Genomic DNA, 16,800 nt, shown 5'->3' with positions numbered 1-16,800 from the left:
ACTACTTTGGTGACTTAAATTTATAAGACAAAATTTGTTTCACATAATGATACCCTAATGTTGCGCTGCCATTGCCTTTTATGACTTTCATGCTGACTGACACATGTTTCCTGGTCTTTTCCAAATTTCCTTGCCACCAATGAAGAATGTAAGCTAAAATATCGCTTTCTGGTGTACTTTGCCTTGTGTAGGCTAGGCTACTCTCGGCTCAAACAGTTGGATTTGTTTATTTGGTATAAAGCACAAGAAACATTTTCACCACAGTTAAGCACGGTTTGTTTGCAAGTTATAAACACAAATCCTAAAAGGCGATTGTTTAAGGTTGCGTTTTTTACGAACAGTTTGTTGAAAAAATCAAAACCTGCAACACTCGCTCATGCTGTATCCACAAACAGTTGAATACAGTACTATGATTTTTAACGTGGTATTGCGTTCTTTGGACTTGTTTGAAACACTATATTAGATCGGCACAATAAAAGATGACTGAGAGATAAAGTTCACATTAATTTTAAAGACAAGCATGGTATAAATAAAAACGAAAACATCCACACAAACAGAAACAAAAATACGATTTCTATGGCCCCTTACACTATATTGATACTCATAGATACTATAAAACTTTATATATATATGCTGTATTTTACCTACAATATACAACAGTAAAGACAAATCATTTATCTATATTTAGCAAACTTTATCTGATGTGTACCATGTTGCCATAGTCAAAAGTATTTGATAGATAGACCTTGGTCATACAATTTTCTCGTATACCATGATGTTACTGCTATTGAAGTGTTGGTTTTGCTTGACCACTTTGTCACGGTTTATTGGTTTTGTTGAAAAAAGTGACACTGAACACTGATTGTCTTTGATATATTTAAGGCTGTTCATTTAAATTACTATTGCTATCAATGTGTTTCCATTGCTGCTATGCTGACAAGTTGGTTTGTGGTCAAGCATGTGTTGACTTTTTTTGCGACTAGTACGACGTTATTTTAGCTTTCCTATGGCGACAAATCGAAGTTACGGGACACAAATATGTCCTGGCGATACACGTTTTGAACATGTAGGTTCTGAAATCGGACAAAGATTTAAAAGGTAATTTTAGTCAATACATTATGTTTAATGTCTATCAGAGGTGTACAGAGTCTGATCTTTTAGACCCTGACTCCACTCCGGGTCCGACAAAAATGACTCCGACTCCACTCCGGCTCCTGATAAATAGCGCAAAATCAAACTCCGACTCCTGATAATACTCCGGTATAACAAACAATTGTTGTTTCAATGAAGCAATAATAAAACGCAAAATGAACTCCGGATCCGGCTCCTGCTCCGGCAGGCCAGACAAAACATAAACTCCGGCTCCGGTTAGACTCCGGCAAATTTTGGCAAAATCCGGCTCAGGACACTCCGGTACTCCGGCTCGTGTACACCTCTGATGTCTATGCCGCTCTTATAAAGAGATCTTAATAAAAACAATTGTTTTGTTTATTTAGAAGGTGTTTATTGCTTGTAAAATTTTAAATATATATCCGACTGTGTTCGAAAATTTTAAGAAGCAATTATATTTGTAGAATAGCAAAGGTCTAAATATGAATGAGAAACTGTCCTTTACAGATGTTTGGTTGGGGTGCGGCTATCGAGAGTAGCTGTTTCGTTTCTCATAATATTTTTGTTATTCCACTACATAACGAATCACTTTTTGAATGTGTTGCCCAATGAGTCACAACCAAGTTTGCTGCCTGCAGATACATCTTACAGGTATTTCCATTTTTCCATGAGTATTAATGTTTAACCAGTAATTGATTTTTTTTCCATTTGTTTTTTACCTTCAGGTTAAGGGACCTCAAACACATAAAAGATTTGAAGAGGATAAAGAAGTCAGTTTCAATTGAACTGCGCGATTTAGAGCACAAGCGTAATCAAATGCAGGCATGTTAGTATTACACTACTTGGGTATTATGTAATTAAATGCCAAAAAATTGCTGTACAGGATGATATATCTACCCACCAAGGAAGGTTAAATTCTATTGAGCAGATGTCGAAAAAAGCACAGAATGAACTGGATGTTTTAAAGAGACAGATCATTCAGGTGACTAATCTTTATGTACATGAGTAGTTCTGCCAAAATAATGCAGAAATTTAAATATATTTGCAGACAGTGCACACTGCTTCAACAATGTATGTGTATCAGTGAACAAAACTTATTTGTTGTTTCTAAAATTTTAGCTAAAAAATGAACAACGAGAAGCAGCCAAACCCAAGATTGCTGCTCCTGCTCGCATTGTGGCCAGTGAGACTGACAATATTATTTTGCCCACACCAACACATTATTACAGGTACGAAGTAAAACAAACTGTACAGTTAATTTTCAGTTTGCAGACAACATTCATGATTTGTACTTGGTACTAAACCTGCTATCATTGTTTGAATTTATACATTGCATAGTTTCTGCTTTTATATGGCTGCTTTTGTGTGATTTGTATTAGTAGTACAGTATTATGATTTTAAAAATTTCACTAGATAGTTCTTTAGTGATAATAAAATGTGTATCTTTTTAATTTTTAACATTAATTTTACATCATAATTGTTGATTTTATTATGTCACTTAGTTTTTTTACAATGGCTTCTAGTTACATCTTGTTTCCAGATGCCATATGCACAATTGCTTTGACTATTCCCGCTGTTCACTGTTTTCTCAATTTCCAGTTTATGTTTATCCACAAAAACGAAATCAAGATAAAAGTGGTGAGCAGTGTTTTTTTAAGGTGTTTTAAATTTCTCCAGCGGTTTCCCAAAATTTGGACTTGCAAATATATGGCTATTTTTGGTATTTAAATGAAACACTTGCGGTCTCTTAAAACTACTTAGCAGTCACCCAAACCAAACCTTAAAAAAAACCTGGTGGTGAGGCCTGATTTCTACTGAATAAAATTGTAGCGATACACAAACCTTGCAATTTATTTAAACTTTTCAATGTTTTAGATATCATTCTTTTCGATGTTACATCATTTATTATCGGTGCCACTGAAAGTGCATTTGGAAAGAATGCTTATGTTACACATGACCCCAACTCAGCATGTATATTTGTTGTCAGACTGGGTGAAGTTGAGACAGCAGAAGGTGGTAAGTTTTGAAATAAATTTCATACTAATTTTATCAATTGAAGCAATGGTACATATCAATTCTTTACCTGCAAAAAAAGGTATGATGGTCACATTTATTTTAAACATGCATAGGCTTGCATGTTTGTTTGGTGACAAAGGCATTTGTAGAGTGGTATTCCAAACTGTTTAAAAGCAAAATATTGTGTGATTTAAAACTTAATCAGTAAAACATGATTTTCATACCATCCTCACAAAAAAGGTGATGTGCTGTACCTGAAACTGGTTGTTCTAACTATTTTTTTTCTCCTAAATAAATAATACCCATTGTTTTCGGGAAGTAAATTGTATTGCGTTATCTAGCTAAAAATTGAAATACATTGCGTTATCTGTATTTCCGTTCAATTTTCAGCTAACGCACCCACAAAAATAGAAGCATCAAGGGTAACGAACTGGCTCCAGTCCTTGTCTCACTGGCATGGCGATGGCCGAAATCACATACTTTTATCCTTGACGCGAAGATCGACAGCCCAAAATCCACTGCTGGGTGTGGACACTGGCAGAGCAATGATCGCTCAATCTAACTTCGCACCAACTCAATTTCGACCGGGATTCGATTTGGTTATTCCAACTTTGGCCGTTTCTGGTTCAGGTGTGTGTTAAAATTAGCTTTTTGGCAGTTTTTCATGGGGAAATTCCAGCAATCTTTCGAATTATGTTTGTTAGCTTGTCTTGGGGCTGGCTGAGCATAATAAACACCGAAAAAGCTGAAATTATAAACTACTTTTAATTTGAGGCCAAAACTTGCAGTATGTTATCCTTACCAAATAAAATCTGGGAATAGTTGATTCAAAAATGGCTGTGGTACATTTTTAGGGGTTTGACGTACGCTGTGGGTAACCTATATTTTTACCGTTTAGTTCAAAAACCACAAACGTCTGAGCAGGAGGTTGACCAATCAGACAACGACAAGTGGTTAGATGATAGCAGATCGTGGGTGGACGAGGACATTCCAGTTCAGGTATAAACACGTTCGCTTCAATGTTAGGCTGGAACTCCTAGTTAAACTGTGCGATGTTTTACGCAGGTCCCCGCCATGCGCAAATACATGCTTTCGTTCCAAGGCCAATGGGAGCCAGCAGGAAACACTCAAATAGCAATCGAAGACCCAGAAGGTAAGTTTTATTGTAAGACTAAATTAATTGTTGCATTAGGCATTTGTGCTGCACTTTTCTTGACTGTACACGGCTGGTTTCGTTTACCAAGGAATCCTAACCAAAGAAACTCAACAGCCTTTTATGGATATATTTGAATATGAAACTGAAGATGACAGTTAGGCGAAATATACGCGTATATGTTTTAAATTCATTGACTGATTCTGTTCCTTGGAAATCATTTTCTTAATGTTTTTTTTTTGTTACAATTTATCGCTTTGCCGAAATTATGGTAAACATGTCAATGACATCTCCTATAATTTTTAACAGGCGATTTTAAACGAGTGAACATTGGTGGCGACCAGACTTTTCATCAAGTATTCGTCGACAGTTTGAGTAAGGAGCTGAATTCCAACTTACATGGAAAATACCTTGTTCAACTTAAGTGCACCGAGGACCGCTTGGTTACCCCTGGATACAGGTTTGATACTATTTTAAACTCCTTACGTTAAACAAATAACACAAGACGTTTTTTGGTAAAACGCTTTGATCAATTAATGTTAGCAAACTTTGCAATTACTATTTTCTACTCAAGGATACAGCAATAAGTAAAACGTATTAAGGAACATTGTAACCTGCATATATGACGTTTCAAAAAGTTTCATTGCAGTATAGCCGAGACAATTGATTTTCAGGCAGGAAATCACTGTCAAACAAGACCTATTGAAAGTTTCTTAACAGTGAAACCGTCTGGCATGTCTGTATTGATTAAGTTTACCGAAACAAACGCGTTTGCATGGGTTTAGGTTCCTATTTTTACCTGTTGTATGCCTAACAAAAGTGCTAATAAAAGTACTCCAGCTGGCACGCGAGGATTCCTTTGTTTTCACAAAATTCTATATCCGTAGCTTTCTGTTTCGGTCCTATCCAGTTTTTTCCTCTGTAAGTTACTGGATACAACGCTACAACGTTTCCTTTTTTCACTGCGTGTTTACCGCCATTTTAATTATGTGCCTTATGTGCAGACTTTTTGCATTGTCAGTCTCTTTTTTACTTGACGATTTGGTTTTGTAAAAAAGCGGTACGCGATAAAAGTTCTGAGACCCTCAAATAGTAGACAACCAGATAAAGTGGTCAACCACTGCTACAATGAACAGTTTACATAGTGTAACGCATTGGTTCTCAATATTTATTATGATCGCGAACCACCTGAATTTTTTTTACTGTTGAAACACCTAAACACTGAGCTAGGCCTGTTCTGACTTGAATTAAGCATAGCGGAAAGATACTTACGTACCACTGGTGATATTGCTAACTAGGGATGGGCCGACCCGAGCCAGAACCCGAGTACTCGGTACTGAGCATCGCTGTTTTTTATGCTCTGTGCTCGGCCGAGCAGTTTCACCAACTGGCCCAAGCGTTATGTTTGCATATTCATGCGCTGCTAACATACGTAACTAGTGTTCTAATGGGTGTCTATGAACAAAAACGAATGATTTTTCAAATGTACTAGATGAAGGAAAAACGCGTATTTTATGGGCATGTACAGCTTAATAAAACACCGCCGGTGACGTAAGAGACCTTGTAGAGCTAAAACGCAGAAAGGAGATTTTTTGGGACGTCATAATGTACCGAGCGTGCTCGACCAAACAGAACATTTGCAGTTTTGGCACATCCCTATTGCTAACCAAATATTTTATCTACAGTTCCGAGTGGGCCTTATGTGGAAACTTTGCTTCACGCAGCCTCGTCCTTGCGCAGTCAACTTTCACACTGATTTCGGCACCCGAGCAACCATCGGTCGTGACCACGACTTCAATCTTTGTGATCAGACTCACTGAAGCAATACGCTCCGGGGCTGTCCCCGTTGTCTTGGGAACGCATGCAGTGCTTCCATTTGACGAGTTTGTTGCTTGGGAAAAAGCAGCCATAATTATACCACAGGTTTGATTTGGCTCTGTTATAATAACACCAAATACTCCATTTTTGCGTAAACGTTATAGTTCTGTGTTGTACTAATTTGACGTTAGTATTGCCACAAATTTCGCTATATGTATTTTTTTCAGGCTCGAATTACCGAACTCAGCTTTCTTCTTTCCAACACCCCGCACGCTGAAATACTGTCTATGCGCAGACAAGCTCGCTTCATATACGACACCTACTTTTCATCACCCTATGCTGTCGTCGATTCGATCTTGGCAGTTGTTAGGTCCAGACTTCAGATACCACCCTTACCCGTGCTGGACGAACCAAGGTACACTTTTGGTGATTTTTAAGCATTTAAACATTTTATAAATCTAAATAAAAATAATTTTGAGACATTTAAGTCTTCAAATGGAACCTTTCAAACTATTGCCCACCAAGATCTCCTTGTAACCCAGTGATTCTCAAACTGTGTGCCGCGAAATATTTTCTAATTTAAAGTGCAAACATTATCTGGTGTTTAATGACTTGATCAATAAATGATGTTGTTTAACATCATGTTTTTGTTATTGGTAATAAAAATTATCCCTACCCACCACAATGAAGTTGAAAATTAACATTCTTTGAACAATTTTTTTTTTTTCACTGTGAAGTGTGCTACGGACGGAAATTGTTGTTCATTAATGCGTCGCATGCCTTAAAAGTTTGAGAACCACTGTTGTAACCCATATATATTTCTGATAACATGCCTTGCTGAACTTACACAAAACCAAAAATGCCCAAAATCCTGACTCGAACCACTGCACCACTGATCGTATTTGTCAAAAATCTTGCAATGATACCTGACCCCTACAGCTATCAAAATTTAGCAATCTGGCTCTTTATATAAGCTACTGCTCATAGTATCAATTTTAAAGAGCTCTTCTGGCAAATGTAATTTTATTCCGACGTTTCGACGTCCTATACAGGTCGTCTTCATCAGGGTAAATAACACTGAATGCATAAAATTACATATGCCAGAAGAGCTCTTTAAACTTGAATCGGGCCTTTGTTTAAAAAATTTGGGAACGCTTATCTTATATCATTGCGTCAAACATAAAGATAACCCAAAACATAAAACTATTCCACTTGCAGTGACGTCATCGAGCACGAGAGCTTCAAGATTGAAAACCACGAGGTGTCGCCAGGTGATGCGCAATCCGAGTTTGGGATTCCTCCGCCCGAACCTCGCATCGATTCGCCGAAGTTTATTCGCAATTTCACCATGGCAACGATCGATTCCCGCGATACGTGGAACAGCGTACCTGGTCCATTCAATCTTTATCCTTACCTGCCTGCTGATCGGATTCTACCTACTGATGCTCAATTCATGGGTAGGGTGATATTTGGCATTGTATAGTTGTTGTTTGATTAAAACTAGTGATGTACCGAAGTTTCGGTATGCCGAATATGCCGTTTTTCTAATATTTCGGTTTCGGCCCGAACTTTTTTGAAAACTCGACCGAAACCGAACTTTTTGATTTTATGAAATTAATGCCCAAAAATTTAATATCACCAATCGGACATATCATAAATTACCTTATTGTTACATTTAAAGAAACGACCCACGGTCTGCAAAATATTACAAATTTAGGCTTACGCATTGTAAAAGTGATTTTAGAGCGTCATAAACGAGTTTACATTGCATCAACAACACAAGGTTCAGTTAAAAACAACATTTAGAAAGGAGATTTTAGATTCGGTTTCGACCCGAACCTTTTGAGGTTGGTTCTTTGAATCAATAGGTACAGCCTTTTTTTGTTGAGTTCCCCAACAGTAAAGTTGATTTGTTTAAGGAAATTTTTTGAGAAATTTTTAAGTTAAGATTTATTGTTAAAAGAAAACCTGACAAGAATTTCTGAAAAGGTATGTAAGTTTAATCGGACACAATCTAACGGTAAATAACGTTTAAAGTTTTTGAGCGATTCAACTGCTGCTTTGTAAATACGTAAAAAGGTTTTGGATGTAAATATTTTACTTGTACAGACAGATTCATATTAATGCTGAAAGGCTTCTCAAATTAAATGCGCCTATAACATTATTCGTCTTGTTTGACTGACAGGTTCCACAAACGGTTTTCGGCCCATCGGTGAAGGAACGGGGGGAACAGGCAAGGTTTATCAGTCGTCACTGGGCGGAAATTCACCTAGAGAACAATTTACAATTGTCATGCTGACGTACGAACGCGATGACGTATTAATGCAAGCAATCGAACGGCTTATTGGTCTTCCACATCTGAATAAGGTGAAAAAGTTGCGGTTTAGGATTAGCGCGTAAAATGTTTATTTTTGTGGGCGTGCTTTGATGGGGTTTTGGATATGATATCAAGCAATATAGTATTATTACAAGCAATATATTCGCTTTAAGGTAAATGTATGGGTCGGTGTTTGTTAACCAGGGTCGTAAGGGGGTACGAGGTGCTTTCTGGGGACCACGAGTTGCCCTTACTGGTATCCACCAGTAAATAGACAGTCCGCCATTACACTTTGACTTACAGTTTTGCAATTTGCCTGATTTTTAATGGTGGCCGGGGCACGTTTTTTATGAAAGAAGCATTGGTATAAAAGCGTCGAGCCAATACTTGATAAGCAACAGACAGTGCACACTGTTTCGACCTATAAGGTCATTAGCTCAGATCTCTCGTCACCAGCTGCACTGACATAACCTTATAGGTCGACCAAGTGTGTATTGTCTGCAGCTCGTCAAGCATTGCTATATACAGGGTTGCCATACTGTCCTTATTTCTAAGATTTGTTCTTATTTTGAAGGGGTGTGTCTTAGAAAAGTTCATTGTCCTTATTTCTAAGAAATGTCCTTATTTTTGACTGTAGTCCTTATTTTGTCTTATTTTCAACAATTACTATAGTCAAATCCCTGCTACAAGTAGAAGTGAACCTAGACCCGGCCCGATGTGAGATGTACTTAGTATTTTCTACGAACAACGAGTTGCTGTAACAGATTGTTTCCGGCCAAAATACTGTAAATATTATGTTATGGCTCGAAAAAAAGCAAAGATTTGTTCAGAAACGTTTCTTTCGTTTCGCATAAACAAATAGTTTTTCGGTTGTCCTTATTTTTGGTTTCAAGTCGATGACAACCCTGGCTATATAGGTTTAGTACATATTGCAAAACTTTAATGCGTTACCTAACTAACCTTATATAATTCCATAATCTATAAACAACATACCAAACAGGTTGTAAAAACGTACGATCACAATACGCTTGGTTCATGTAGCAACTGTAACAACTTTTGGCAAAATTCGAAAGGTGGTAGTTGTGTGGAACTCTCCACAACCGCCAAACGACGCCCTCCGGTGGCCGAAGATCGACGTGGAAGTTGTAGTTGTTCATCCGAACCGAAATAGTCTCAACAATCGCTTCGTGCCTTGGGACGAAATCCAGACCGAGTGCGTACTCTCGATCGATGATGACGCTCACCTACGTCACGATGAGATGTTGTTTGGATTCAGGTGTGTTGTTGCGGTTGTTTTTGTTACGAATATATGAAGCATGTTGTGTATTTTGTGGCTGTGTTGGTAAATCTGCGGCGTGAAACATTTTATTTAGCACACTGAAAAAGGTAACCTAGTTGTGGAAATAGGCGATTTTCTAATAGATTACTATTCTAGAATAATTACGAAACTAGAATACCGATCAACATTAACGAATTTATTTTTTACCACATTTATTTTTATTTTTTACCATACAATTTTTTGGCAGTGAAAATGTGTTGAGACTTTCCATCTGATTAAACATTTTGCCCATACAGCTTCACATGCCATTTTACTTTTGATTTTCAACGGTTTAGACCCAAAATAAAACAAAAGTTTTGTGCCATTTTAATATACACTGTATTGAACATTTAGGGTTTGGCGTCAACATAGAGATCGTATCGTCGGTTTCCCTGGTCGGTTTCACGCATGGGATGCTGCAGGTGGCAAATGGAATTACAATTCAAACCACACTTGTGAGTTGTCAATGGTGCTTACCGGAGCTGCTTTCTTTCACAAGGTGGGTGCGAATATTTCCATTTTGATTCCTCACACCTACAAATCACAACCTTGTCGCCATTTTGCCTATTCCTTTAGGCTTTACTTTACCAACGCCCGCAGTTGCGTACGTTGAATCTCAATATGAGTTTAGTTTATTTCGCCGGGTAAAAAAAATCGTATCAGCATAATTGCGTTAATATATTCACCAAGCCGGAAATAGCTAGCTGCGCAACGTTGGGACTTTATAAAGCGCGACAAAGGTAAGGGTATAATTGGTGGAGAGATGGTAAACTGCTGCTGTTACACCATTACTATAAGCGTTATGTGGCAGGGACTTACTTTAGTAGGAGCTGTATGCCCACATCTACCTGTCCTGTAATTATAAAAACATGTGTTTTTTTGTACCAAACATGCGTTTCCGACCAGTTTTTAAAGCATTTTAGTAGCAGGTGATATTTGCTAGACCGCAGTAGTCTAGCCGTTGTGTTGTGTGGATGGAAATTTCATTTTGTATTGTCACTATACAGTACCAAGAACTACCGTTTGCTGAAGTGACGATAACATGTATTTTATGCAGTACTACATGTACCTATATACACACTGGATGCCGTCAGCTATTCGTGAGATTGTCGATGAATATATGAACTGTGAAGATATCGCCATCAATTTCCTCGTGTCTCATATAACAAGGCAGCCTCCCGTTAAGGTACATTATCAACATTTATAAACCCTTTTGAATGGAGTTATTTGCATGCTGTAAAGATGCACATATCGTCTTTACTTTTCTTGGAATATTTGGCGGTTCGTGACTAGTGCGCAAAAATCGCTTACGTTGTATAATCGTGAGGAAGGTAATAAAAAAATCAACGTGCCTATAGGACGGCTCAAACAAAAAAGGTTCTGTTATAGTCCCTCCCGCTAATGGTGCTATCTTCCTTTGACACTTAACATGTTGTGATGTGACGCGCATTTTGTGCAGGTGACGTCACGTTGGACGTTCCGCTGCCCGGGTTGCCCAGTGGCTCTTTCGCAGTCGCAAGAACACTTCGACGAACGACACAAATGCATCAACAAGTTTGTTAAGATTTTCGGCTACATGCCGCTTGTCTTCACACAGATTCGCGCCGACTCGATTCTGTTCAAAACGCGCCTTCCCCACGACAAGCAAAAGTGCTTTAAGTTTATTTAAACGTCGTTTCCGCACGTTAAGAATGAGTATCTTATTTGAGGGTCAACTGCAGGGTTCGAAATGAGGCATTGTTGATGGAAATTACATTGGAGCTGATGCGAAAGATTTTCCTATGTTTCCTTGCTTACCAATGGACCAAGTCGTCAAAGAACTCTTTATGCACTGTGTGCTATAAACTACCTTCTACCACTTGAGAAGTTGTCTCTCTGACGAAATATATCTTATGCATGATTTGACTACAGTGGCTGGCCTCTTTGAAGAAGACGCCTTTACATATTTTGGCGTCCAAGTTCCCAAATTGAAATGCTCAATAAAGGTTTCTTTTCTAATGGCTCGACATGATTGATTTCACTGTTGTTGTCGTTTTTTCGTTTTCATTGGCACAAAATGTTGAACTGATGGACAAATATCGCAGGCAGGTGGAATATGTAAACTGCAAAACAACAACTAAACTTAAATAGGAATAGTTTGTAAAATAATTACTTGTAATGTGTCGATTGACCCTAAACATCCTTAAAATTTGATTTAAAAAAAGGTTTAGGGTCATTGTGAAGTATTGATTACCATGTTTTCTGTTCTTCGCACAAATGAATATGTAAAAATCTTACATATTTCCATTCACTTCACATTTTTAACAAGTATATAGAAAAACGCTCTTTTAACAACTTTGCTTGTGTGCAGCCCATGCGTTTCTGCCGGCAGAAACATTCATGTCACAAAAAGATATGTATAACTTAAACTATATATGACCCAGAATAAAGCAATATGCTGAATATGTTATCTCCCAATGAGAGTAATAGTGTAGCATCTAGTTTTTGTTTACTTTCATCCGTCAGCACACTAAGCTTATCCATAGGTTTTAAATTACTTGCTCTTTCCGTTGTGTTGTTATTCCACATTTGCAACAATAAGCCCCGCCATTGAACTTGCTTTTAGATGTTATTTAATTATTAGTACCCCATATTTTTCGTGTTTTCTTTTTAGTTTAACATAAATCTTGCTTTATATGGTTGCTCAACTTTTTACAACGCTTTTATTTTTTGATATTACTGTACTATGGTGCAAAAAGGGTATTAATATTACCGTGATGGTGGCTAAAACCGGTTGGGACTTTTTTAAACATCATTGGTTTGCATTTCAACACTGTCTTTGGTGGTTATTTTTCTCCTTTCTGCCAAACGCTTTCCGTGTTTTCAGTTGCATAACCACTGCTTAAAATCTCGCACAAATGGCCCGAAATAGTTGCCGCAATATTGTCTGAATTTGAAGTTTCACTCTTGTGTTCTGGATTCGTACACTGTGTTTGTTTTTCACCTGAAGCTAGGCTGCCTCTTTAAATTCATGTTTTGTTTCAGCATTATATCGGGTTCGGACCCTGTTTCTTAGTTTGTGGACTTTTTTCGTTATCCGTATTGCAAACACTGCATACTATCTCGCACATACTGAAATATATGTATTAAATTGTGCTGTTAGTTGAAATGATGCGTGCTAGCGTTTCGACCGTGTGTGATGCATCAAAGCGCTTCAAAACAGCTAAACCATATAGCGGACTGACCGAAACCATGGTGCATTCAAGTGGACGTTTCCTTATTTGCTATTGTTTTATTGAAAGAGTAAAAGTTCATCCCCCGTTAATTGATTGCTATTGATAGATAAAATTAGACATCAAGAACTAAATTACATTTGGAACAACTGCAGGAAAACTGTCATGTTCTTCACAGAATATATGTTAGTTAATGTGTTAATTATATTTGGTGATAAACTGGAAATAAGCTTAGTTGGAAATAAATTATCAAATATTCATCAGTACGAAAAAAAGCTTATTCAAGTTATTGGCCATTTGTTGTTAGGTGTCAGTAGTTGAGTTGAGTTTATTTCGCTTGGTGAAAAAACACATAGTTTGATATGACTCCTCGAAATTCTGTATCGAAAAAATATAATTCAAGCCTATGTGCTTGTTGTGGATGTTTTTTATCCTTAAAAATAAACTGCTTCACAGTATTCATTTAATTGAACTGGTGGCCCATGACCGGAGTTAAGAACCACTGACTGTGAGGACGTCAGGACTTGGCTATAGTCATTTGAAATAGATATCTACCATTAACCGTCGACAATTTTTTATCCGACACGCAAAACGAGTCCCAAATATATCGTGTTTTTCTGTAAACAGTGAAAATGCATGCGGGCAGCGCTGCTGTGACGATGATGGTCGGTGACGATTTTCCGCTCACATGGAAGGAAGTCGATGCTTCTAGTGTTGTGAGCGATGGAGTGTCGGGTGGACGCTTGCTTGCTGCAGCTGCTGTACATGCTAGGGGAAATAAAGTGAATTTTAGCAGGCGAAGTTGAACAGTTATAAGGGTGTTGTTTAACTAGCTTCCGATGACACAAGCAATCATAGGGATTCGGTTTTAACAGAAGCTTGATACTTTGCATTTAGGATATACGAAACCGACTGAGTGTCTATTTTTGGTATTCAATCGTTTTGTGTTTTTTTCTTTTTGGCGAGGTTTGAATAGTAGGTACACGTGACGTTGGGCAATGACGTGATAAGTTTACTGAAAAATTGCAATGGACGTTTTCGAGAAAATAAAGGATTTCCGCGACCAGGCGGAACTGAAGACGGAGTTACCCAGTCGCGAGTCTCTCGAACCCAACAGTGATGACGAATCTTCATCAAATAGCTCAAGCAGTTCTTCCGATCACAATGAAGAAACGCAAGACACCCCAGACACTAATCTGGCACCTTGGAGGGTTGGCATCAAACTTTCTGACAGTTTGGACGAAGCAGATGAAGATCAGGACTCTGACAGCCAAAAGTCACCTGAGACTGAACTGAATGAAGCCTTTGACTATTATTCTGACATGTTTAATCAAGCAACGAGCGGTAATAGTGATAGCGATAGCGACAGTGATGTAGATTTCGTTTACTATGACGAAATAGACAGTCCGCCACCGATCATCGAAGTTGTGTTCGACGAGACAGAGTCACGTGAAAATTTGGTCTCGGCGTTATCCAATAAGAATTCTTCTCATTTCAACAACGGTAAATCACGCGTTGGCAAATCCGTGTCTTTTAGAAACCCGATTTCCGAAGTTCATAACGACCAACTAGAAAAGAGTCACACGCAAAGGGAAAACCCACCGGATGATATGGATGAGGGTATTTCGACACCAAACGTTCAAAGTGACAATAATGAAAGCTCTTCTGTAGAGGAAATACAAGAGCCAGCGGTTGAAACCATGCATGAGATTTCAAAGCGCAACACGTCTTCTCCAATTGCTGATTCTGCGCCAATCAGTTTGTTTGACGCTCTTGCCTCTATTCCACCATCTGCGACTGAAATACCTGCTGCTGTTGAAGATTTACCTGTGTCACCACGAGCACGTTTATCGCCTAAACTTAAACGTAGTTTCAAAGACCAGGGCAGCGATGAGATAGCGGGTCTTCTAAAGGCAGCAAAGAAGCGGAACCGTCCCTCGATCGACCAGATTTTTGACACCGGTCTTGTGACTGACCCAGTGGTAGACAATTCCGACAAAATATCACCGACATGTACATTCGACGAAACAATGCATTCCGACGAACACCAAACTGATAACATTAACAGTATTAGTCCAGACAATAGTGGTGTGTCAAATACAGTTCACAGTTTGGCACCGCCCAATATTACTGAAACTGTAAATGGAATTTCTCCAAAGCAAGATTTTGGGGATGTTATCGAAGAAGTTAAGAACGTGACCGCGAACGACTTTAGGCCTGATGTTACGTTGAACGATTACGACCAACGTATTTCCAACGAACCGTTGGATAATATTAAATCAAACCCATCTAAAATTTTAGCAGAGGTAGTTTCAAAAGCTGGTGCTGAAATAGCGGACGTAGACGATTTTGATTCGACGGATTTGAAACAAATTTCTCAGGATATCAAAGACAAAGCGGAAGACATTAAGGAAAAAGCGGGGAAAGTGAATGATTTGGAAGAGAAGTTGTTTGAAGCTGCTGAAGAAGCCAGTGAAGAACTGCATGATGCAGGAAACAAGCTTCTTGACGCAACGAAAGAGGCCAGTAGCGAAGTACAGGAGAGATTAGAAGATGCAAAGGAAGACTTGGAAGAAAAACTAGTTGAAACTTACGAGGAAGGCACTCGGAGATTTAACAACAAATTTAATAACGATTCACCGTTTAAGGCGTTTATCCTGCGCGCATTAGGTGTTTTTGTATGTTGCTATACAACGCCTTCATCTTATATGTGGTGATAAAAGTTGATGAAGAAAGGCGACCTTTCTATCTTCTCATATTAAAGTGCCTTGCGTAATCACTTGATCCTTCTTATTTAAATATAGTTTGCATCGATGACAGGTAATTATTTACACCGGCCTTGGATTGCTGAATGTGCAACACGTACGAATAGCTGCTTGCACGACTTCCAGTGTATTACCCTTAGCAGGCAAATGTGCTTTAGCACGGCTAGCATGTAAACACATGAACGTGATAGGCTATAGTCTGCAACCCTGCACTGCTACAAAGTGTCATTGAATACGTTCTCGCGTGTAGTTACCCTAATGTGTTATTTGAAATAAACTTTTGCACATGTTGCGTAGCGTATACACATTGCAAAGCAGGCGTGGTCACTTTGTGTGCTCTTATGACTGTGCGACCCACCTGTGATAGTATTATGCAGCGTAGGCTACTATGCTTACGTATTTATGTTTCGCAAAAGTGATCAATACACGTTTTTGTTGTGAAGTTTGCCTAAAAAAAACAGTGATGTTAATGAGGAAAATGAGAGTTAAAAAATGGCATTGCAAGATGTTTAATAGATATCCTAAGAGTAGTTATCGTCAGATAACTTTAGGCTACATACTGGACAAGCTTGGCATAAAATACGACAAATGTATCTTAACCAGTGGTGGGATTCAGACGGTTCGCACCGGTTCTGTAGAACCGTCTCACGAAATTTTATGAGATCAGCGAACCGGTTAGCATTACTGGTTACTATCAATGGACTTTTTGTAACAGATCCGGCTGAAAAATATGCCTTTTGTGATAGAACCGACTGACAAAAAATTTGAATCCCACCACTGATCTTAACCTCTAAAATATTTCAAATACAGAAACCCACAAAGTTTAGTTTTAGCTGCATTGCATTTTTGACTACGATGTTCAAAACCAGCTTACCTTCTCTCGCTGAGGTGGACGGAGATTTCGAACTCAGCGACATCGGAGATGCTGCCTCACAAACGTTTGAAGAGCTGCAAGAGAAAATTGCTGAAACAAAAGAAGATATAATGGAAAATGTTAACGAGACTGTTGACGATGCGAAGGAAAGCGCCGGATTGTCGCCATTTCGAGTGTTTATGATGAAATTTTTTTCGTGCTGCTTTCTTTAAGTTGC

General features: G+C 38.4%; 1 protein-coding gene and 1 long non-coding RNA gene across 2 annotated transcripts; one reads left to right on the top strand and one right to left on the bottom strand.

Moving 5' to 3' along the window:
- Nucleotides 1-801: 801 nt before the first annotated feature.
- On the top strand, nt 802-13,036 carry LOC145238202 (exostosin-like 3). The gene is made up of 19 exons (XM_080101294.1): nt 802-1,098; nt 1,618-1,761; nt 1,836-1,932; nt 1,994-2,092; nt 2,230-2,339; nt 2,651-2,748; nt 2,986-3,126; nt 3,517-3,756; nt 4,025-4,125; nt 4,192-4,279; nt 4,589-4,739; nt 5,965-6,202; nt 6,325-6,512; nt 7,316-7,554; nt 8,283-8,464; nt 9,488-9,690; nt 10,087-10,231; nt 10,790-10,918; nt 11,192-13,036. Exons 1-19 carry the CDS (start codon nt 1,007-1,009, stop codon nt 11,399-11,401), a joined length of 2,895 nt encoding a protein of 964 aa, XP_079957420.1. The 5' UTR covers nt 802-1,006; the 3' UTR covers nt 11,402-13,036.
- A 442-nt stretch (nt 13,037-13,478) lies between these two features.
- Nucleotides 13,479-16,152, bottom strand: LOC145238203 (uncharacterized). The gene is made up of 2 exons (XR_013862090.1): nt 16,068-16,152; nt 13,479-13,712 (listed from the first exon to the last, which is right to left on the bottom strand). It is a non-coding gene; the product is annotated as an uncharacterized LOC145238203 (long non-coding RNA).
- Between the last annotated feature and the right edge of the window lie 648 nt (nt 16,153-16,800).

Source organism: Phallusia mammillata, chromosome 7, assembly GCF_965637545.1.
Source record: "Phallusia mammillata chromosome 7, kaPhaMamm4.hap1.1, whole genome shotgun sequence".
Lineage (NCBI taxonomy): Eukaryota > Metazoa > Chordata > Ascidiacea > Phlebobranchia > Ascidiidae > Phallusia > Phallusia mammillata.
The sequence above is the reverse complement of the archived record's forward strand: the minus strand, read 5'-3'. Positions and strand labels throughout refer to the sequence as shown.

Excerpts from the sequence above, each read along its gene's own strand:
- LOC145238202 (XM_080101294.1), top strand. The coding sequence starts at position 1,007 with ATGGCGACAAATCGAAGTTACGGGACACAAATATGTCCTGGCGATACA. Across the intron at positions 2,093-2,229 it reads TAAAGAGACAGATCATTCAG|CTAAAAAATGAACAACGAGA; the intron begins GTGACTAATCTT and ends CTAAAATTTTAG. Across the intron at positions 7,555-8,282 it reads TACTGATGCTCAATTCATGG|GTTCCACAAACGGTTTTCGG; the intron begins GTAGGGTGATAT and ends TTTGACTGACAG.